The sequence below is a fragment of the Typopeltis vanoorti genome, chromosome 14, assembly GCF_054136105.1.
Source record: "Typopeltis vanoorti isolate ZY-2024b chromosome 14, IOZ_Tvanoo_1.0, whole genome shotgun sequence".
Taxonomy (NCBI): domain Eukaryota; kingdom Metazoa; phylum Arthropoda; class Arachnida; order Uropygi; family Thelyphonidae; genus Typopeltis; species Typopeltis vanoorti.
This window is the reverse complement of record NC_143562.1, coordinates 25,860,404-25,885,682: the sequence shown is the minus strand read 5'-3', so window position 1 is coordinate 25,885,682 and position 25,279 is coordinate 25,860,404. Positions and strand designations below refer to the sequence as shown.

Here is a 25,279-nt window from a genome sequence, read left to right as displayed (position 1 = left end):
TTTCAAGTTCGGCCTGTTTTCTGTTCTCCTCCACTTTCTTTTGATTGTAAGTTGCCAGCCATCGAAAAGTTGTTTGAACCTTTCTGACTGACTTCAGAGGTGTTTATGCACAGAGCTTGTAAGTCTTTCTCATACACAAAAAAAAAATCATAAACAACCTTTCTAATGCCGTCATGTAGAGCTATTACATAAAGTTCCAGCGGGAAAACATTGCCTTGTTTTTTAAGACTCTGAAATATTCTTATTAAAGGAGTATATACAGTTAACTTCCAAATGGTTATTTACAAAAATATGTAGTACAAAATATACAGAGACAAACAAGTTATTTTTACAACATTCGCATGGGACTTGACCTCTGTAAAAAAATTGATGTAAAGCGCTTTGATATTTCTAAGCTACATCGAGTTTTTACAACCATGTGGTTTTGACTTGGAACATGAATAGACATGCAGGAGTATTAAAAAGAGGGAAATGTAAGTAGAATTATAAAGCAAGTGATTATAATAATAGTCTTAGATATCAACTTGGAGAAGTTTCATACAGGGAGGAATTGGAAGGCCGTGATATTATTATTGTTTGGGAAATTGTGAAGGAATATATGTTAGCAGCAATAGTAAGCTGTATTCCACGAGTGAAGAAAGTGAAGAAGAGGACACAATTTGGTGTAAAGTGGATGACAAACAATATTAAACAGGAACTGCTTTTGAAAAAGAGGCTATGGAAGAGAAATATGGAGACAAGTGAAGAGCAGATGCATGAGGAATATAAGACACAGGCCAGGAGAGTAGCTAGTATGATAAGGAAGGCGAAACTGGAATATGAGAACAGATTGGCCCCCTAAGATCCAAAGAAAATCCTAGGGAATTGTTTAGCTATGTTGCCAGTAGGAGGAGAGATGGTTGTGGAATATTGTGTTGGATAAAAATGGTAATAGAGTGACTAGTATGTAGTGGAATTGTTCAATGACCACTTTATTGGAGTATTTCATCCTTGAGGAGTAAATTTTAATACTAGAGGGATAGGGCAGGTTCGAGGTTTAGAGGTGCAGGAGGAGAGTGTGTTTCAAATACTGAGTACTCTGGATGTCGGTAAAGCTGTGGGACTGAATGGTATTTCACTACGAATTTTGAGAGAATGTGCAAAAGAACTGACAGCTCCTTTGACCTGGCTTTTCAATGAAAGTCTTGCTATAGGAAAGGTGCCCAGGAATGGAAGGAAGGTAAGATAGTGCCATTGCATAAGGGCGGTAGCAGACTAGAAGTGTCTAATTATAGGCCAGTTTATGTGTCATCAATAGTTGTTAAGATCTTGGAGAAATTAATGGGGGATCTGGGCAGATGAGGGTAATGTTATCTGTGAGAGTCAACATGAACTTGTTAAGGGGAGCTCTTGCTTCAGTAATATGATTGCCTTGTGTAATAAAATAACAAGAGCAGTAGATGAGGGAAAGCCATATACTACCATTTTCTTGGATTTAGCAAAAGCATTTGACAGGGTGCCACATGATAAGCTGATATTTAAAGTTGTAGGACATTGGTTTGGATGTCAGGTTGGTCAACTGGATTCAGGATTGACTGTCCGATAGGTATCAGAGAGTTGTGTATGGTGGGGTAGTTTCAAGGAGGCAAAAGGTTACGTGGAATCCCACAGGACTCAGTACTGGGACCTATATTGTTTAACCTTTATATCAGTGACATTGTTAGTGGTTTGCAGCGGGATATTTTGTTAGGCTTGTGGATGATGTGAAGCTTGGAAAGGTTATTAGTAATAGTGCAGATGTGGTAGCCCTGCAAGAGGATTTGAAGAAACTAGACAAATGGGTAAATGAATGGAGATGTCAGTTTAACAGGAAAATGTAAGGTCTTGAGGTTTGGGACACATCGGTGGGATACTTCATACTCTATGGAAGAGTTGTACTGGGGAAAGTAGGGGAGACGAGATCTGGGGTTGATGGTTGATAGAAACCTGAAATTCAGGGTAAATATTGCAAAAGTGGTGAAGGTAACCCAGAGGATTGCTGCAATACTGAGAAGGACTCTGAAGAATGAGAGGTGATATGATTGAAACTTTTAAACTGTTGAGAGGTGGTTACAGGGTTGACTCTCCATAGTTTTTTCACTTTGTTGAACAACGGGTAGGGGTGATGACAAGGGGCCATCCCTGGAAGTTACGAAAGGAAGCTACTCACAGCAAGTGGGTGAGGAGTGGTTTCTTTGCATGGATGGTGGTTGAACCATGGAATGCATTGCCTGATAGAGTGGTGAGAGCAAAATTGGTCAATGAGTTCAAGGAGTAGTGTGATAGACTTTGTGTTTCCTAGGAGGGATCTCCTATGATGAGTCTTGATAGACTTGTGTTTACTAGTAATGACCTTCCATGATGAGTCTTTTGACTCCATGGAGGCCTGAATAATAATAATAAAAGAAATCTGACGTACTACATAATTATAATTGGCACATGATGTTAAAAACCACACAGAACTAGCAACCCTGATTCACACACCTAAGGACAAACAACAGGCTCCATCTTCTGTTGCATACATTACCAGTAGTGTATGAAATGTCCTGTGCATGTAACTTGCCCTATTATGAATATACAGGAAGGTACATCTTCCTGTCTGCTCACCTTGGAAAACACAAAAAAATACATGCTCTGCCATCATGCTATGGAAGTCAGGATTGGCAAGGCACTCTTTGGACCTATCTTCTGATAGGATTAGATGAAAAAAAAAAAAACAATGGCACTACATAGAAGTTGGAGAGACTATGTTTGGAGTATATTGGAGTAAGTACCAAATATTTGTATGACTGGTATTTTAATCCCAACACCTATCCAACAACTGTAAACTTCTCTTTTTATCCACCATTTGAGGCTCTAAAATAGGACTTTGAAAATTGAGATGTAAGTAGAAGACATTAGAATAACAATAAATATATATAGATGCCACTTATGTTAATTTATTATTTAGTTTTGTAGAATTTTCGCTATGTTTCATTGCCATTGAAAATGCATGATATTATATGTGCTATGAACTACAGTAGGATAACTCCATCTACATTATTAGATTTGAAGAATTAAACTAAAAATAAAATTTCAAATTTAAATATTTAATTAATTATAATTTTTATGAAATACATGAGTGATGAGTAGTATTTAGGATAACTTCCCAAAATTGAGAAAGTTTAAGGCAGTCGTTTCTGTTGAGGTTAGGATTTTCAATGTGTTTGTCTGTGTGTGCATGTGCTTTTCAGCTTTCTTTATATAATCTTTCCAGAAGAAAATAACTTTTGTGTGGAACTTTAGTATTATTCCACTGAGTTTATGCTTTGTAGACGAGGTGTGGCTATTGAAACCAGATTTATTGGACTCTTGAAGTAAAATATATTCTTGATGGTCTTCAAGACAAATTTGAGCATATATCACATGCTTTCACTTTAATTGTTGTTCATTTTTATTTTTATCTCTTCCTATCTGTATTGAAAATGGCTATGAAACATATCCAAAAATTCTACAAAACTAGATAATAAATTAACATAAGTGACATCTGGGTTTATTTATTGGTATTCTAAAATATTACGTTACTCCCAGGATCTTACAACCACCAATTTCAAAACAGTCTTTAATATTAAGATAAGAGTGATTTAGAAAGGAAAGGAAAACTTGTTTGGGAAGCAGGTTTTCCGCCTATTATTATTATTTATTATTTGACACCTCCTGGGAGTCCAAGACTGATCAAGACTTTTTTTTTTTAATATTTATCTTTCTTGGTCTTATTTGTTTATTATCATAAATATTTTAAGGTATTTTACAATATTACATTGTATTTAATATATATACAGACTTGTGACTTATCACATGATTATTATTACTGTAGGTATTATTTGGCACCACTAGAGGTCATATCCTTGTTATTGACGTCCATGGAACCATCGTAGCCCAAGTCAGCATCCAAGAAAATGTGTCCATTACAGCCATGGCTTGGTCTTGTGAGAAATTCAAAATGGAGGAGACTGACGAGGAGGGAGTTGATGCCGTCCATCAGCAAGAAGGTAGTAATCTATCAGTCTTTGTGTTCCTATTGTTCTAGGCCTTCATAGAGTTATAAGACTCATCACTACAGGTTGCATAACAATCACAATGTTTGCCATACCTCACCCTAACTCATTCAACATCAGTATGTACTCACTGCTGCAACTTTGTGCAAAGCATTTGAAGTTAGAAGTCAGATTACAAATGTGATGAAAATGACACAGAAGATAATAGTGATGCTGAGAAAAATATTAATGTGTAAGGATGAAGAATTCATGTCTCTTTATAAAGTCTATGAGACGACTTCAGACTTCTGTGCAAAAATCTGATCTCTAGTTTATTGTGGCTGGAGAATCAAGAAGCAGTGGAGAGCATATAGAGGTAAATGACAAAGATATCAGAACTGTGTAATGATCAAGGAAATGTGGACTATAAATTTAGTGAACAGGCAGAGGAAGGAGCATGATATGATAGAAACATAATAAGCTTTGCAGGATGAGTGAATGAAATCTTTCAGTGTATTGCTAGCCTTGTTGGCCAAGTAAATAGTGTCTTCATTCTCCAACCAAAATGCTGTGCGTTCAAATCCAGCTTGTGCTATGGATATTAGTGAATGTATTTGAATGATAGATGATTTTTATTGCCCAGTTAGGCATAGCCATCTTGCTTATTGGAAACCTGAGTTATCTTGAAAAAAAGTTTCATATTGGTGGCTGAATGAATAGTCCCTCTGTTCTCCAGCCCAAAAAGCTGTGAGTTAAAATCCTGCTTATGATATGGATATTAGAGAAACCTTTAAATGGTAGATGATTTGTATTACTCAGTTAGACATGACTACCTTGCTTACTGGAGGCCTCAATTATCTTTGAAAAAAAAAAACTTTCATATTCTTGCCTCTGGAAAAGGGTTCTGGATTATCCATCCTTTACACATGCTATTAAAATATGCTATAAGTTTGCAACCTTTCATTGTGAGATCGACATAATATATATATGTACACGAGAGAGTACCCAAAAATAACCAGAATCTGAACTTGGTGCACACAATGCTGCTGCCAGGCATCATTATGGTTCAGTTTTCTGTGCCAGTCTGGCAAGTGGCATCATGCTGTGTGAACTGGTTTGTAGTTCTTGCTGTTTTTTGTTAGTGCCTACAAGTTACTTTGGTGATTTTGTGATGGATGACCACAAGGAACAGAGAGTGTGCATGCTACAGCTGAAACTATTGTTATTCTTCCGCAATCCTTTAACAACAATTTTGCTTTAGCTAAATTGCATATCTAAGAGTGGCTTTCCCATTTCAAAAATGAGGACATGTCAGTTGAAGACTAATCATGATCTTCCCACTTTAACAAACAGAAATGATGAAAACATCAAAAAGGTTTTTACCAGGCAATCAATGAAGATTGTTGAAAGACCATTGAAAAAGTTTCTGAAGAGATGAATTTGTCATGGAGTTCGTGCCAGTGAATTTTAACAAGATATGCAAATGAAATGTATGTCCTCTGAATTTGTGCCTCATTTGCTCACATAGAATAATAAAAAAAGAAATCGTGTGAATGTGTGCAGCAATTTGAGGGAGCAAGTTCAAGTCCAATGACCAGAACTTTCTTTCAAAAGTTGTGACTAGGGATGAGTCTTGGTGCCATGATTATGATCCAGAAACAAAACAAGCATCAAGCCAATGGAAAAGCATGCAAATTGACAAAAAACAACATGGTGGGGTTCCCCACCCTCTGTACTTGTCCAATCTCTCTCTCCATGTGACTTTTTTTTTTCATTCCCATAGATAAAGTAAACCATGAAAGGGCAGTGATTTGTTGATGTCAACGAAGTGAAAAAAACGTCGCTGGAGGCCATAAACAGTATTCCAATTGAACAGTTCCAGAATGTTTCTAACAGTGGAAAAAATGTTGGGGCAAGTGTTGTATTGACTCACATGGAGAGTACTTTAAAGGAGACTAGAATATGGTATTATAAACTTTAAACAATTTTAAAAAATAATTCCAAAAATAATACCCCCCAAAAATATGTACATACATATATGGGAAACCCTTTGTCCCTAGTTCTCGCCAACATTTACTTGGAGGATTTCGAAGAAAAGTCCATTTCATCCTTTCCTTTAAAACCTAAAGTGTGGAAACGCTATGTTGATGACATCTTTCTAATTTGGGAACATGGCCTTGATACTCTCCTGAACTTAAAAGAACACCTAAATAATATACATCCTAACATTAAATTTACAGCTGAATTGGAGGATAAAGGCTCTCTTTCTTTCCTTGATGTAAAACTGTCCCGTTTAAATGAGAAATTCAAAATCACTATTTTTAGGAAACTGACCCATACAGACAGATATCTCCACAGTGATTCTCACCATTACCCTCCACAGAAATTCGGCATCATATCTACTCTTGGACACCGGGCTCACTCACTTCTTTCAGATGAACAGGAACTTAGCAATGAACTTAATCATCTTCAAAGCACATTTCAGTTAAATGGCTATTCAAAGAAAATTATCAACAAACTCCTTTTCAATCCTTCCCCACACAGTAATGAAGATACCACAGTTTCTAAGGGCAGTATTTCTATTCCTACATCAGCTCTATCTCTTCAAAATTAGCAAAAATCTTAAGAAAATCTAAGATTCGAACCTTCTTCACATCCCTGCCTAAGCTGCTTTCCCTTCTCAGTCGACCAAAGACTAATCATAATGGCCTCAAATATTATTATTATTATTACTTGACACTTCCAGAGAGTCCAAAGACTCATCGAGGGAGGGCATCTACTCTACAACTCTCTTTCTTCACCACCCACAATCCACCATCTACATTTAACCACAACTACACCAATGCCATCTATGCCCGCCACTACCACTAGTATTTTCACAGACAATTACAAACATCTAAGCCCATGGTGGGATTCGAATCCTAACACAGTATTTTTAATGTCTGAAAATAGTGTGGGTTCATCGGTCGATTTTCTTGAGTTTATGGGATGAAACACCCAGGTTTCTGGGAGAAAAAACCCACTTGCCTGTGCCAGAGATTGACTAAATGGGGAACCAGTCAAAAAAAAGCTTAGAAAAGGTTCTCTAGTTTGCAACTAGAATCGAGCTTGTAATGCTCTTTCTTCAGGTGGTTTAGCGCTGAGGAGTGTAAACACCACTTCCACTGAGCTACACAGGTTCTATACACTCACACACATAACATATACCGTGTATAAGACGATACTTTTAAAAAACATTTTTAGACCAAAAATTGGGGGTTGTCTTATATACGGGGAGTAACCAGTTGAGAGACCCTCGGTTGCCATGGTGAAACTGCCAGAACTTGTCTCTGCAAACAGGCTTCTACCAATCACTAGCCTTTGTTAACTCTGTCGATTAACATTATTAATGGCTAATTCTGAATAAACCAATCAGAACTCTGAAAGCATTCATATCTGCAACTCGTTGGCAAGATAAGTTAATGCATTAACAATATTTTGAGTACTAGCCCATGAAAATGTTCAAAAATAAAAAAAACGATCGTCATATTCTTCAAAATTCAAGTTAAAAGTCATCAATTATACAAAAGAACATGGAAATAAAGCTTCAGAGAACAGTTTGGACCTCCTCCCACTGAGTGTATGATTAGACAGTGGAGATGTTTAAAATATTGATTTCTTAATTTTGGCTTCGAAAAAGTAGGGTTCGTCTTTTATTGGAAAAATACTGTATATATATATATATACAGGGTGTTCGGGATAAATTTGACATATTTATAATTAATTATATTTTTCCGTAAGTTACATGTATTAACACACACTTCTCTTCATTTAAAAGTTTGGACCCTTCTTCATTCATATACAAGATGTCAGAAAGGATGGATAGCTGGAACCCACCTGAATCATGGAAGAGAATAACTTGTATCATGATGATTCGTGCCCGCCATCAAAATAAGGATATTACGACTGCTGCCCAATGCTCCCTGAATACAGTAAAAACAATCAGGCATGAACTAGAGACTTGCAATGGTGACTACGAGGATGTAGCAAGAAGAAAGATCCCTAGCAGACGATCTGATTGCGTTCGTACAGCAGAATTCCTCGCAAATCTGCAGGAACAGGTGTTGAAGAACCCTGGCATTGGAATTCGGGCTTTGTTCGTGGAGTTGCTAACTGTAGTCAAGCCCTGGATAACAAGGGTAACCAATGGTAGGCCGTATGTATGGCAGCAGGATTCGGCCCCTTGCCACACCTCTGGGAAAAGTCAAAAATGGTTGTCTGAAAATTTCTACGACTTCACCAGTCCAAATGTTTGGCCTCCAAACTCCCCAGACCTTAACCCCATGGATTATTTTGTATGGGGCGCAGTTGAAAAAGACACCAATCGCACTTCCAGTAATACAAAAGCCCAGTTAATGGATAAAATTAAAACAGTTTTTGCGGCCCTTCCCAGGGAGACTGTAGCATCAGCTTGTTCGAGGTTCCGAAGCAGAATTGAAGCTGTGATCGATGCTAATGGTGGTTATTTTGAGTAAATCTTGTTGATAGTATTGTAATTAACTCTGCCTGTAATGTTTTTTTGTCAATTCATTAAATTTAATAGATACAAAGAAGATTTTCTTTTTCCTTACGAAACTGTCAAATTTATCCCGAACACCCTGTATATATATATATATAGATAGATAGATAGATAATATAATATAATCACTGTCGTCAGTGTTGGATATTGGGCATTATCAGTGCTCAATATCAAATGCCCACTAGTGTCTGATGCAGTTTTTACAATTTTCTGCCATCCTTTTCTGTACATTGCCAGATGACTCTTTTAAATGCTTTTAAACTTTTTCCACACACACATCACTTCTTTACATCATCTACCCACACTTGTTTCGGTCATCGCCTTCTGTTTATGCCATCTGTTCCATTGTGTATTAAATTGTTGATCTTTCTCTGCCGTCGATACATATACTCCTTCTTAACAGACGGTTCTGCAGATTTGGCATTCTCTCAGGTCCTGACCACATGATTGCTTTCCCCAGTTGCATATACTGTGGTTACCTTGGGTACTGCCGAGTTCTCTTCTGCTGTCACCAGATCCAGCACTTTCCAACTTCTTGTCCTTTCCATTACATGTTGTCTCAGGTGATTATCTATTAGCAGCTGTATAAATTTAATTCCCTTCACTCCCTTTGACTGTTCCCTCCCTTCCCTACCCTTGACTGTTCATTCTTTCTATGTCCCCATAGTTGTAGTCTCTCATAATAATTACTTGTCCTACACTCATTGTGGTAATAAAAAGATTGGACTGTATATTCATTCTCCCATCCCCTCCCCCCAGCTGCAGTAGCAACTAACTATATATTTCATTTTGTTTGGCTTCTGTCTCACACTAGATAGCCTTAAATGCCCTCTACATCTTTGTCCTCCTGATGTACTTCTGCCCTTTTTGGCTTCAGTCCTTACAAAAAAAAAAAAAAAAGCCAAGTCCACAACTCAAACCGGTTTCCCTCACTGATCAAGTGGTCAGGGATATTAAGGTATCAGGGATGTCTGGGATGCCATAAAAAATAATCTAACATCTTCCTTCCAGAATACAAAACCACCTTGCTATCCCCATTGCCATTTGCTACCAAAATAATAATAAAACTGCCTCAACCTTGGTATCACTTCTGGGTCTGGTTTCCACTGACAAGACCTCAAAAAAGGTCGAAACCGGTCTTGGTGGTGACCCTTTCCATAATGCATAGCATTATACATGTCTGTAAGGATATATGTCTTGCATTATGGAATACTAAGGCAATTGATGTGAAGTCATTAGCCCCTATATAGAAGTAGCCAAGCCGTGAAGTTACCTCATTCACAGCAGACTTTGTTTGTTTACACTTGGATAAAGGATGAAACCAAGAATATGATATTTATGATATGATACAATAATAATAATAAATCTATCAACACCTTTGACTTCTTCATAACAAACTCTCATTGGTATAAAATGATGCCATTCCTTTCTCTTGATAGCTCAGCATTCCTTCACTCACCCAGCTATTCTCAGTCTTGTGTTCCTGCAAGGCTGCCAAGTGGGACAACCACTTTAACTTTCTCCTTTCCATGCTTCAATTACTGCTCAAGTTCTGATCCAACACCTGCTCAGACATAAGAACTGAATACCCATTGTACACCAATCTGTTATGTGCAACCTATTATATGTCTCTGTCAAAAATCATTGTATATGAATCTCCCTTATCCAATACAATTGTCATCTTAGAAACTGTAGTCAGATTGCTAAATCAAGACCTCCCTTCACCCATTGTTGACCATCATAAAGAATACTATGTCCATCAACCCAATCCATTATTCTATTCCTAACCAGTTTTTCCAACACTTTAATTGGAAACTTCTATCCTAGAACCATACTTCAAAGAGGTACTATTTGGCCTTCTTTCCACTCCCTCCTTAGGAAACTTCTCCACTGCAAGATGAAGAACTGTTGCATCTGAGATAATAAAAGGTATGGGTGCCAAGAGACAACCTTCATATATCATGTTGCAAGATGATTTTAATAGGTTGGTGCTTTGGACTGAAGAATGGGGGATGTCACTTCAATATTGCTACATGTAAAGTTATGCACTTTGGTTAAAGAAGATGGAATGAGATTTATCATACTGGAGGAACTTTGCTTCAGGAGGTGGAGGAAGTGAGGGAGGGATGTTGGTGGATGTGGAACTTAGGTTCAGGGGAAATATTATGAAAGTTGTAAGTATGACCCAGAATATTGCTGCTATAATGTGAAGAACTCTGATAAGTAGGGATGTGATAGCTCAACTATTTAAGGGATTAATCAGTTCTCATTTCAATTTCTGTGCACAGATATTGTTACCTGGTTATATGGATGATAAGAAAACATTAGAGAGAGAGAGTAGAGACAATAACTAAGACTGTCTCAGAATTCTGGAATATCAAATATAAAGATAAATTGAGGGAATGTGGTCTGCCGAGCTTGGTAGACAGGAGGAGAAAGATATGATTGAGACATATAAGTTGATGAGAGGAGTCTGTCAGGTAGATAGAGGGAAATTATTGCCTAGGGTGATTGGTGATGGAAACTTGAAAAATGCCATGTGAGTAAAGAAGTGAAAAGGAGATTTTTTCATTGTAGGTGGTGAATGAGTGGTATGTTTACCAAAGTGAGACTGAGTACTTCAATGCTCTTCGAGGCAAGTTATTATAGTTTTTGTGGTCTGTGAGTGTTCATCCTTCCATAATGAATCTTTGGACTCCATGGAAGCTGGGAAGTAATACTAATCCTAATGTCTTACATGTAATGAACAAAATTTCTAAAATACTTCGACATTATGGCAGAAAATTCAATTTTTCTCTTCTATGTAAGATCTCGAGATTTTTACATCTTGAGATCTTGCATAGATCTCAAGATGTCACACACACACACACCTATTCAATGCAACAAAAACCACAGAAGATGATAATCTTACACCAAGTCTGGCCATCCACCCATCTTGGATAATAATACGCATTATGTTTAAAACATGATAATTCCATCTGAGTATGTATGCTATCATACTTCCATTGTTAAACCATTTTTCAATTATTGATTCAATTCTTATTATCTTTGATACAGTAAAGATTTCTTGTAATTTAATCATACTTAAAATATTTCCTGAAGAAGTGTGCAAAATGGTACATGAAACTAGTAGAAAATTGGAGGCCTGAAAATAAAATTTAATATATATATATATATATATACACAGTCATCCCTCGACTTACATCAGGGTTCCATTCCTTTCAGCTGGACATAAGTCGATACATTAAATCAACAGAGTTATAGGGAGTCAGGAACTTAACTGTGATAAGTATTTTTTTATTTTTTATTTTTATGTTGGACCCATATACAGGAGGTTGGCTTATCAACTTATAGTACGTTAGTACCGTATATGGGTGGTGGGTTGCGAAAGGAGAAACTTGTTTACATTAGATTTGAACGCCTGTTGTATTTTTTGGGAAATACGTCTGGGGGAAGACTGTTCCACAATACTGCAGTAGCAGGGATGAATGAGGAGGGGAAAAAAAACTTGTTCTGTGGGTTTCGAGGTGTACTGTGAAAGGATGTTGGACTGCAGCTGTACATGTTCCAATGGGCTTAGTACAGGGTGGGTGAATTATTGATGCTGTTTCAGATGAAAATTTCCATTGGAAATATTTATAGAATACACAGATTGCGGACACCAGGCATCTATGTGAAAGTGGGGGAAGTGAGTTGGTGAGGGATGGGTCATTTATTAGTCTAATTGCTCTCCTCTGTATTGAATCAAGCATTTTGAGGGAGCTTTTTGGAGCCCCACTCCAGATGTGAGAGCAGTATTCGAGAGCTGGGTGGATTTGTGTATGCTGTATAAGTATGCTGTCATTTTAATTTTTAAACCTTATAAAGCTGTACTGCTGTGCATTACTGCCACTATAAAACAGGAGAATAATCACCTAAAATCTTCCTCCACAATCACATCTTCATTACTTTCTCTATGTGAAGGACCAGGCTGCAGCTCTTCTGGTGTAACCTTTGTTTCTTTGATGAAAATTTCCAATGTGCTTTGGTTATTCCTCTACTTTGTTTCATCATTTCATCAAATTTGCTGTAAATTTATTTATAGCAAACAAATGCATCATGTACTTTCCTTTCTACTATTAAGTAGCATTCAACATTGGGGTCCATGTCTTCAGCCATTTTTAGAACATCACTAACTGCAGAGAACATTTCTGCAAGACCCTTTATTGTGAATTATTTAAGTATCACTTTTTGTTTCTCTTTTCCTTCTTCCTTTACTCATTCTTCCTCTTCTTCATCATTTACTTTGAGATTCAGATTGTTTGCTAGGCCCACTATTTCTTCACTCAATTTACAAAGGTCTTAATTTTTTTTAAAACTTCCAAAATCGTGTACAAAATTTGAATGTCTTCTTCCATATGCCACTCATACAGTGAGAGGTCACTTCAGCCCAAGCCACAGCAATATTTCTAATAGCATGATAAATATTGAATGCTTTCCAGAATTGCATCAGAGTCTGATCATTTCCTTGGCAGAAATGTCTTGTGAAAAAGTTCTCCATAGATAATAAGCCTTAAACAATGCAAGAACTCCCTGATCCATCATTGGATCAATGAATAGCATTTGGAGGGAGAAACATGACTTTGATCTTGGGGTGAAGGTCACCGATGTAAGGTAGATGACCTAGAGCAGTGGTGGCAAACCTATGGCATGCATGCCAGAGGTGGCATGCCTGAGAATTTGCTGGCACGTCAACGATTTACATGTGATATTCTTCTATACGCTTATAAATTATTCCACCTTTTTTTAATTGTTACAATACGTACAAGTTAAATTTTGTTTTACAGGAGAGAGCAGCTATGAAGACATGAATTTGATTGGTGCAGTATTAACAAAAGATCATGCGACCCAAAGACAAATGGAACCGACAATTTTTGAGTTGAAATGCTAATTCTCTTCAACTGAATTCCATAACATCTGCAAGTGTCATAACAACATTCACTATATATTTCTTAGTTTTAAGACGTTCACGACGGGGTGTCGTTTATCATTCCTACAGAACTTCCCATTACTGGGGCTCAACTCACACAAAGTTTCAACCCTTGGCTGATTTTATTGCTGCTTGTTTGCGTTTGAGCTGGAAGGGGAAGTCACACATGCATTATATGGCATGTTTCAATACGTGGTAGAATTTTATTTGAAGTTAGTCTTTGTGATCCGTCATAATGACATCGAGAATTTCAAATGCAACCAAACAAACACTTATTTCATGTAATTGAAAAATTGGACAATAGTTTTAGTTAGATATTGTGTTTCTGGTGCAACATATGGTTTTACTTGCCTATACAACGTAGTTTCTGTGAGAGGGGTACATGTGATTCATTAGTTAGCGCTGTTTTTATTTGAGCTGTCTCTAATTGCACCATTTGTTGAGAAATATATTACACAGACTGCAAAAGCCTCTGTACCTCATTCAGGGATACAATAAAACTTTTTTTTTTTTTTTTGCATCTACAGTATATAATGGCTGTTGGGGAGGGCATGTTGTTTTTTGCGTGGGAGGTATATATGCAAAATATGCAAAACCTTTTAATGTCTTTTTTCATAAAGTGAAATCAGGGGTGCTAGTTATACACAAGGGCAAGTTATATTTGACGGTAAGCATTCGCCGACAAGTCGACATCCTTCTGCTGCTTCCCCTGCTCTGCTGACTTCTATAGTGAGTTACAATGCATAAATATTTTTCTCACTACCGTTTTTTTTTTTTTCAAACCATCATACGCATGGATAGGCTTATGTGTTCGTCAGATATTTTTGTAATAGATTTCACGATTTGATATGAACACAGATGATTAAGAAAATAACTATTTATTAACTTAGAAGCTAATATTTTGCTGGTATTATATCCAGCATCTTCAGAGCACACAACACAGTTTGTTACAAATGAAAAACAACCACAATACGGTGTAACAGTGGGGCTAGTAAAAGTAATTGCAGCATGCAACACAAGACTAAAGTCCTAATATGGTGCATCTAGGTTTTAAAAAAAAAAAAATTCAAAGTTTTGAAATAGTAGTCCAAATGATAGTCTTAGAAAGTTTGAAAAAATGAAATAAAATAAAAGTAATAAATATTAATTTGGTCTTAAGATGACTGTCTCCCAAATCTTTGGTAGATTTATACAGCCATACTTGTTAAGGTTTGGAGTATGTTTTAAGGCTTCTGTTGATTCCAGGAACAACCACTCTGACTTGTAGAAGCTTCTGTGCATTACTTTTGTTTCTTTCCAATTGATCCTGTGTGCAGGGGTATCCAAAGCATGGTCTGCCAGACCCGACTTGCCATTGCGAAAGTGTCGGATATATTTTTTGTGTTCACTGCAGCGGATGTCCACAGTTCTTCCTGTCTGTCCGTAGTTGGCTTGATGGCTAAAGAACAGGGCACTTCATAGACTCCTGGATGTGATAAAGGAGTGCATTTGTCCTTAGGCGAACGGATGAAAGTTGCTAATTTTAGATAAGGTTTAAATACTGTATGTAGTTAGTGTTTGTTAAGCATCCTAGATATATTTTCAGATGTGCCTTTAATGTATGGGATGATGATAGTTTGTTGTAGTCTTCTAGTTCCATTGTAAAGTGGACTTTAGGGTGAGTTTTGATATCACCTCATTATTCACTAATGTACCGCTGATGGAAACACTTAACTTACTAAATTCACAATTTCCCCCAGATATATTTCAGCTATTTAAATTCACAGTACAGGCAGGTTATTTTACTTGGAAAAGGAAAATATACAAACAATTAGATGGGACAGCTATGGGTTTTCCCCCCTTAGCCAATTTCTACATAGAACATCTGGAAGCTATCAACACGGCCACTCTCAAACCTAGTCTCTGGCTATGCTATGTTGATGATGTGTTTGCTATTTGGCCACATGGCCCAGACACATTGAATACATTTTTAGTGCATCTAAATAGCCAGCACCTTAAAATCCACTTTACAATGGAACTAGAAGCAATGGCTGCCTACCCTTCCTGGACACACTGATCACACGTCTTCCAGAAGGTTCCTTATCATTTTCGGTTTATAGAAAACCCACACATACAGGGAGATACTTACACAAACAATCACATCATCACCCTTCTCAACAATATGGTATCTTAAAAACACTAACCCATAGAGCTAGAGCAATCTGTTTCAATGACATTGCTCTCACTGCTGAACTTTCTCACCTACGACACACCTTCTTAACCAACGGTTATAATCCCCATAAAATAGATAACATACTAAATGCTACCCAGAAATCCCCTCTATCTACCACAGAAGACTACAACAAAACTATCACCATCCCATACATTAAAGGCACATCTCAAAAGATATCTAGGATGCTTAACAAATACCAACTACACCCAGTATTTAAACCTTATCTAAAATTAGCAACTCTCATCCGTTCACCTAAGGACAAATGCACTCCTTTATCACATCCAGGAGTCTATGAAGTGCCCTGTTCTTGCCATCAAGCCTACTACGGACAGACAGGAAGAACTGTGGACATCTGCCGCAGTGAACACAAAAAATATATCCGACACTTTTGCTATGGCAAGTCGGGTCTGGAAGACCATGCTTTGGATACCCCTGTACACAGGATCAATTGGAAAGAAACAAAAGTAATGCACAGAAGCCTCTACAAGTCAGAGAGGTTGTTCCTGGAATCAACAGAAAAACCTTAAAACATACTCCAAACCTTAACAAGTATGGCTGTATAAATCTACCAAAGATTTGGGAGACAGTCATCTTAAGACCAAATTAATATTTATTACTTTTATTTTATTTCATTTTTTCAAACTTTCTAAGACTATCATTTGGACTACTATTTCAAAACTTTGAATTTTTTTTTTTTTTGAACCTAGATGGCGCCATATTAGGACTTTAGTCATGTGTTGCACGCTGCAATTACTTTTACTAGCCCCACTGTTACACTGGATTGTGGTTGTTTTGCATTTGTAACAAACTTTGTGTTGTGTGCTCTGAAGATGCTGGATATAATACCAGCGAAATATTAGCTTCTAAGTTAATAAATAGTTATTTTATTAATCAAACCGTGAAATCTATTACAAAAAAAATCATTATAATCAATTTTATACTGAATAATATTATAAATTTTTGGTGATTAGAATGGGATATGTCAATGAAACTTACCACAAATTAATTTAATGATGTTGGCCTGAGGAAACTACAATATTGTAGCATTAGTCCTGTGATTGATAATTAATTTAAATGCATACTTTTATATTTGTCAACATGCTACAACCTACACCATATACATTAAGTGTATTAATACTCTTTATGATTATGCCATAATTAATTATTAATACTTATTTACTAAAATAAATAGCCAAGAGGCTTCACATCGGCGATACAAAATCATATAAATTAAGTGGATATTAAATCCAACATTATTTCAAAGCCGGCTACAGAAACTATAGACGTTTCGTGTGAAATTTGACCAGAGATCTTACGGGAATACACTTGCCGCCATACTTTGAGTTGGGCCACTAGAGCAACTGGTGGTATGGAGGCGAGTGTATTCCCATAAGTTCGCTGGTCAAATTTCCCATGAAAATTCTATAGTTACTGTAGTTTATTTATTATTACTTAATTTTATAATATTAATACTTATGTTAGTTTAATGTATGAACTTTAAAAAAATGGGAATGATATTTACGAGTAAGTTTGTTGGGACTGGGCCCTCTAATACAGTAAGAATAAATAAAAATACAGTCTTATAGAAAAAGAACGACTGATCCTTAGGATACCCTGACTTTTCCCTTTTCTAATCGCACGTGCGTTCATTATGCATTTCGCACCGCGCATCCGCCAGTAGGCAGAAATAAGCAGCAGCAGCAAGTGCATTATTGTTGTGTATATGCACTATTTTGTTTTTGCTGCTGTAAATGGGAATTATAAAGATAATTTAATTTAGGCATATAATAAAATGTTGATTTTTTTTTGAAACTATAAAAAAATGCATTTAATTTAACTTGTGAATTATTTTGTTACTGTTCTACTGAACATGGCTGGAAAAAATAAAAAGCAAAGATTATCACAGTCAAGCAGCAGAGAGTTCCAAAGCTGGTGGACTGAAAAGTATGGCATGATTAATAAAGACAATAAAGCAATATGAGTTTTATGTTCCAGGACAGTTGTGTGCAGATCGTCGTCAGTAAAACGGCATTATGAGACAACCATAAATCGCTCCGTGAAAAAAGCAAGGACGAGCAGAAAGAATTTATTGCTTGGGCAATTAAAAATAGGAATATTCAGTCAACAACCCTAATGAAATTTATCGGCAGTCATTCAAATATAACTGCTGCTAGTTTTTTTTGCCTCAAATGTAATTGCCAAACACATGAAACCTTTTAGTGATGGGGAATATATAAAAAAAGCATGGTTAAAATGCATTCTCTTTGAAGATTTTTAAAACAAGGAAAACATTATTCAAAGAATAAAAGATATGCCTTTGGCTAGAAACACAGTGGAAGACAGAATCATAGAAATGGCTAAAAATATAACTCATGAGCAAAAAACAGATATAAAATCTTCTGGTTTAATTTCTCTTTGTCTTGATGAGAGTACTGACATAACTGGATCAGCTCATTTAGCAATTTTTATTTGTTATTGTGTTGGGAATAACATCAAAGAAGAATTGAATAAGTTTAACATCATTAGCAACAACAACAAAAGAAATAGATATTTGGAACGCAGTTGTAAATGCATTTGCTGAAAGAGATATAGATCCCTCCAAAATTGTATCAGTAACTACTGATGGTGCTCGCAGTATGACTGGAGAGGAAAATGGGTTCATCGATTTACGAAACATATTGCACATTCAGTTCTGGGTTTTCATTGTATTATACATCAGCAGGTTTTATGCGCAAAGACTAGTTTCAACCCACTGGAAGATATTATGAGATTGTAACAAAATTGGTCAGTTTTATATCAGCACGCGCTTTAAATAAATGAAAATTTATAGAATTATTAAGTGAGTTAAACTCGGTGTACAATCGTTTACTTATGTTCAACAACTTACGATGGTTAAGTCGTGGGAAAGTTCTTCAAAGATTTTTTGAGTGTTTAGATGAAGTCAGACTTTTTTTACATAATGAGAAGTCATTGAAAAATACAATTAATTAATGAATGCCGAATGGCTTTCGAAATTAATGGTTTTTACTGATTTGTGTTTACATTTAAATGAATTAAATGTTAAACTGCAAGATGTTAACAAGATAATTATTGTCATATTTGATTTAATCAAAGCATTTGAAGCTAAATTACCAATTTTTAATCATGACGTTATTTCCAATACCGTCCAGTATTTTCTAAATACAAAAAATTCTTTGCAGAGCTAGAATCCCATGAAAAAACAGATCAAGTTAAATTGACAAAAGAGTTTTCTACAGTTATTCAGTCGATAATCAATGAATTTTCCTCAAGATTTACGCAGTTCAGGCAATTTGCAGAGACATCAAAATTTATTTTGCATCCGGACACAACATCAACGGATAAACTCAATTTGGAGATTTTTGAATGGCTGAATTTGGAAGATATAGAAATGCAACTAATCGATTTTCAATCTAATGGAAATAAAAGTTTGTCGATTTGAGAAATGCCTTGGAAATAATGGAAAATGATCGATTATTGGACACAATTAAAAAGAATGCAGAAGAGGAAATATTGAGAACTTGGAATGCCATTCCTGAAACCTTTTGTTGTTTAAAAAAACTAGTGCTGGTACGTCACCAACTCGATTTGTAAACTTTTGGCATGCGGACATAAAAAGGTTCGCCACCACTGACCTAGAGTATTATCTAGAATTAATAAGATTTTAAATTCAGCATTTTCTTTCACAAAAGCTTTCTATTTCACTCACATAACATCTTATTAAGGCATCCTAGAACAATTTTTGAGGCATTTTTTTCCAAAACAAGGAGGTCTCATCCATATTAAATATTTGCTGTGGCAAATAATTTTATCTAATTTCTCCACAAACTGCTTAGCAGCCTTTTCATCGTCACTTGCAGATTCACCATACATTTTCACATTATGCAGTGCAAAATGCTGCTTGAATCTCATGAACCAAACGGAAGAAGCGTTGAATTCATAATCAGGTCCATCTTTCTCCTTGAACATGTTGAAGAGACTTAGTACCTTAATGGAAGCAGATCCTTTCACAGCCTTTAAGATTTTATCCTTATTTTTCACAATGGTCGTCATTGTAGAATGAGACCATCTGAAGTCATGTGCAATCTCACTGATGTGCTTACCAGCTTCATGTTGCTTTATAACTTGCAACTTCATTTCAAGATCAATTTCTCACCTCTTTGTCTGTGATTCTTCACTAGGGTTTTTGATTGGTGTGTAGGGGGCCATGTTGCACAAAATATTGTGAAATATCATCATCATCATCATCAAATTCCTGCCATGTACCCTCAAGGGGTGTGCAGGATATGACAGTACTACATGAAAAAATTACATCATTACTAACTTCCTATCTACAATTTTCCTCCAAATCAGTCTGTTACTTGTCAAGACTCCAACATTATCAGATCTTATATTTCTATTGTCTAAGGCACTTTGTACCGTATCAATCCACCTATATCTTGGTCTTCCTCTGGGTCGTTTTCCTGCCAATCTGGCAGAGAACACTTGTTTTGCTAATCTTTCCTCTCCCATTCTATTTAAGTGACCATACCATCTGAGATTAGCTCTGCTAACGCATTCCTGGATGCTGACAATGTCAAGTTCATTCCTAATATCCTCATTTTTAATATGATATTGCTTGATGCCATCTGTTCACGCCTCTAATCTTTCTCAGGACTCTCATATCTGTGGTCTCTAATCTTTGGTCAAGTGTTTTACTTCTGACCCAGCTCTCAGATCCATAAGTTAAAATTGGTTTGAACACAGTCTTGTATACAGCTAATTTAGTGTTCCGACTAATTTCTTTCTTATTCCATATGAATTTATTCAATTGACTTCCCACGATACCAGCTTTGCTGATTCTGTTGTCTATTTCTATATTTAGTTTACCATCTTCAGTAAAAATTGTGCCTAAGTAGCTGAAATGTTTTACTTGTTCCACTGGTTCTCCATTCACAACACAGTTGACATTTTCAATGATTCTGCCTATTTTCATTGTCTTTGTCTTTTTATTGCTGACCTTCATACCATATCTATTACAACAGCTATTCAATTTAGTCAGAGAATCTTGCAGACTTGTAGCGGATTTATTTAGAAGTATAACATCATCCGCATAAAGCAAAGAGCTGACATTAACATCTCCAATTTTGATATCAGGTTTAATACCACATTCCTTCATAATGTGATCCATATAGATAATGAATAACAGAGGGGATACTGTACATCCTTGTCTCACCCCAGATTTAAGATTAAACCATCTTCCTGTACTTCCTTCAATTCTAACTGCTGACTTACAACTCAAATAAAGACTAAGTATTGCTTGATATAATGCCCCATTGACACCATATAACTGCAGCGTATTGAATAGCTTCTCTCTTGGCACCTTGTCATATGCCTTTTCCAAATCGACAAAACTTAAATACAGATCTTTGTTACATTCCCATGCTTTCTCGACTATTTGTCGTAAAGTGAAGATCTGATCCTGGCAGCCTCTATTTGGCCTGAATCCAGCTTGTTCTTCACCAAGCTTTTCTTCCACAATTCTTCTCAACCGTTTCTCAAGTATACTTGCATAGATCTTGCCAGGAACACTCAGTAGGGAAATACCTCTGTAATTCTCACATTCAGTTTTATTTCCCTTTTTATATATGGGTACTATGAGAGCTCTACTCCAATCATCGGGAATGCGTCCCTCTGTCCAGGCTTTCTGAACTATGCAGTGCAGCCACTGTAAGACTCTTATACCACCATACTTCAGCATTTCTGGTCGAATATCATCTACTCCTGCTGCCTTTCCACATTTCAAGCCTTTGATGGCTTTTTCTACTTCAAGTATGGATATGTATTCCTGACTGCATGCCTGGTCAGTGTTTTTTATCACTGTGCTGTCATCACTGCTTGTTTCATTTAGCAGTTTTTCAAAGTAATTACTCCATACTTCAAGGATATCTTTTTCTCCTGTTTTCATTTCACCTTTATCATCTCTAATTCCTTTTACAACACTCTTTCCTCCATTCCTAAGCTTCTTCAACAACCTCCAGAATATTTTGCCACCTTCTTGATATTTATTTTCTATATTCTTGCCAAAGTCCTCCCATGACTTTTGTTTAGCTAGTTTTACACACTGTTTAGCTTTCTTACATTTGTCTCTGTATTCTTTAAGAGTAAAAGCTGACTTATTTGACAGGAACTTTTGATATGCTTTCTTCTTTTCCTTCACTGCCTCTTTAACTTCCTGTGTCCACCAGGGAGTTCTGATTTTTTTATCCTTGCACACAACCTCACCACATGCCTCTCTGGCAGAATCAATCAATGTTTCCTTCAGAGTTTGCCACTGAATCTCCAAGGTTTGATTCCTGTTCTCAAACTCTTTCATTTTCTTTTCAATAATATTTCTGTATTTTAGTCTACAGTTCACATCTGAGAGCTGCTCAACTTTTATTCGCTTTAAAACTTTCTTACATGTTATTCTTTTCAATATGAAATTCAATTTTATCCTGCTCAAGACTAAATAGTGATCACTTCCAATTTCAAATCCTCTGTACACTCTGGTGTCCTGCACCAGGGAGAAAACATCACTATCAACAATAACATAGTCAATGAGACTTTTCTTATTCCTAGCCTCTTCTCTCCATGTGAATTTGTGCACATTTTTATGTTGGAACATGGTGTTAGTAATAACCAGTCCATGTCCTGAGCAGAAATCCAACAGATATTTGCCATTATTATTAGCTTTGCTCTTTTCTCCAAATTTTCCCAAAATATTTTTGTATGTCTCACAATCATTTCCAACTCTACTATTTAGATCCCCAACAAGGACCAACTTTTCCTTTTTCATTGTGTCAGTTGCTTTTTCTAAAGCCTCAAAAAATTCCTCCACTTCTACCTTAGTAGAACCTTCTGTGGGACCATAGGCACAAATAAGTCTCATTGTCCAGTTCTCCATTCTCATATTCGCCCACATTACTCTACTTGAGACTGACTGCCATTCAAGAAGATTAGCCTCGTATTTTGTGTTGAATACTATGGCTACTCCTTCTTTTCCTTGATTGTCATTGCCTGAATATAACATTTTGTATTTATTGCTCAGAAAGATCTCACCAGTTTTGGTCTTTTTTGTTTCAGTCACCCCTATTATGTCGATCTGGTACTTATCTAATTCCTCAGCTAGCTCCATTTCTTTGCCATTCAGGCTTCTTATGTTGATAGTACCGATCTTTAACTCTGGTGATGTTGAGTTGGGGTTTGTTTTCAGATTTGTTCCAGTAGCTGACTTTTCGCTGTTCGCCCTGGTTCCCTGGCGAAAACAACGGGGGCCTTGTTTAACCGGGCGACGCCCCAGCCGGCATGAAATTTTGTCATGTTGTACCATCATTTTTTATTTTGGTTTAACCAATAAGAATAGAATTTGGTCGGCTAAATCCCAAATTGCCAGCCCATCCTCGTTCGTTCAGTATCAAAGTAGATACCCAACAGGGTGCACCACGAGAAGGTGAGGATTGGACATTAGGTCAGAAGCCCTGGTCGGTTCTCCGCATTCCTTTAAAGGCTATGTGGAGGTCTCCTCTCAGTTATACAGCTTTGACCCTTAAGCACCCCTATTGTGAAATATTTAATGATAAATACACAAATAACCTATTTCTCAAACACAAAATCAACAGAGGAACTATTGAAGATACATGCCGATTGTCAACTGCTGAGGGAGGTTGTAGCAGAATGTGCTGTTGCCACTGTGCATGATGCATTGTTACAAAATAGAAACCTTTTTACTTTTACTTGCATCTTGTTCGAAAGTATAGTCGAAAATGTTATTTATTCCCTTTGGGATCACAGACATATCTTCAAACAGACATAAGTTGAGGGATGACTGTATATTTAATATATATATCTTAGAATTTATGATGTGGTCCTTATATCAAAACTCCCAATAACAGAATAATTTACTTCTTTTTTTTATCCCCTACACTAACAGCAGTAGTTTTACTACAAGTTTCCAAGTTCACTATAATGTAAAGCATGGTCTAGGGAGCATATATTGTTTTACATTATAGTGAAAGTCACTTTTTAGACATGGTCCATGTTTGGACCATTTTTGAGGTTTCTCCACATTAAGAAGCCAGACCAGTGGTTTTCACTCTTTTGCTCATGTTGCATTCTTTGCTGTGATGAAATGTGGCAAGCTGAATGTTTAAGTTGGGAACACTATGGGAGAGTAGAGAGACTATTGTATGTGCAGTTTTCCTTCAATGAGAGCAGTTCAATTCTTATTATGAGGGGAGAATGGTAGGGCAACCCTTTCCTTTAGTGTTACATGCTTATCACCATTCATTTTACACAAATTATGGACTCTAGAACCGTGTTATAAATAACTATTTTAATTTCCCGATGTTTCAACTTTCATATTACGGTCATCATCTGAAGTATACACACACATATATACAGAGAAAAGCTAAATTACATTTCACATAGTATGCTGAAGAGACAATGATTTGATCAACAGTTATTCTACTGGCCTGACCTCTAGTGAAAATAAAATAAAATTACAATAAATAAGTGAAATAAAATAAATTAACTACATCAAAGCTATATTCTATTTAAGACATCAGAGAAACATTCTTTCATATAGAATGTTTTGTTACAGTGAAAATGATGTCCTAATTTAACATGACAGTTGTTATATTAGATTTAGTATCTTGGATTACCTATAGTTCTATTTAAAATGAACTCTTAGGGACAAAGGTTAAGTGGGTAGAATATGTGCCTTCTGTATGCTTGGGATTTTTAGACCATCATTATTGATATGATTAAGGTGATTGATAAGAATCTCTCAGGCCTCCTTAAATTTACGTTCATACTGTTTTGGTGTGATGTAAACAACAGGTGCTTTTCCAGTCAATTCTATGTAAAGTGTTCAGGGCATAATCAGAAAGACCAGCTTGACCATAGTTATTATATTTAACATGTCGTTTATGTTCCTTTTTTCTGATAGGAATTGTGCATCCTGTTTCCCCTGTATAGGGAAAATTACAAAGAATAAACAGAATACTACAAAACAGAATACTACAAAAAATACAACCTTAAAGCCACCTTTAAACTTCCTGCAAAATTAAAGAACTTACTTAACTCATCCAAGTATCCACTCCCTTCACGATATACTCCAGGGTAGGCCAGTGAAGGGAGTGAATCCTTGGATGAGTTGAGTAAGTTCTTTAATTTTGCAGGAAGTTTAAAGGTGGCTTTAAGGTTGTATTTTTGTAGTATTCTGTTTATTTTGTCTGATATCCTTTTAATATATGGAACGTTACAATTTTATTGTAGTCTTGTTTATTTTTATTTTTAAGTGAGGTCTTGTACAGAATTTTGTTGATAGTATTTTGGCTGTAACTATTTTTTAGGAAGGTATTGCTGATAATTTTTAATTCATCTTTAAGTGCTTGTTCATTGGAGCAAATCTTCAAAGCCCTGTTTTTAAACGTATTAATGACCCCTAGTTTTTGTGTTGGGTGGTG

The 25,279-nt window shown here is 36.3% G+C and overlaps 1 protein-coding gene across 1 annotated transcript in view; it reads left to right on the top strand.

The window, feature by feature from the left end:
- The window catches only part of LOC150099318 (tubby-related protein 4-like), a 215,813-nt gene that overhangs the window by 90,721 nt on the left and 99,813 nt on the right, over positions 1–25,279 (top strand). Inside the window, exons 3-4 of the mRNA XM_090404314.1 lie at positions 3,875–4,033; positions 14,021–14,035. Of these exons, the coding sequence (XP_090260440.1) occupies positions 3,875–4,033; positions 14,021–14,035 (174 nt within the window). The remainder of the gene's footprint in view (positions 1–3,874; positions 4,034–14,020; positions 14,036–25,279) is intronic.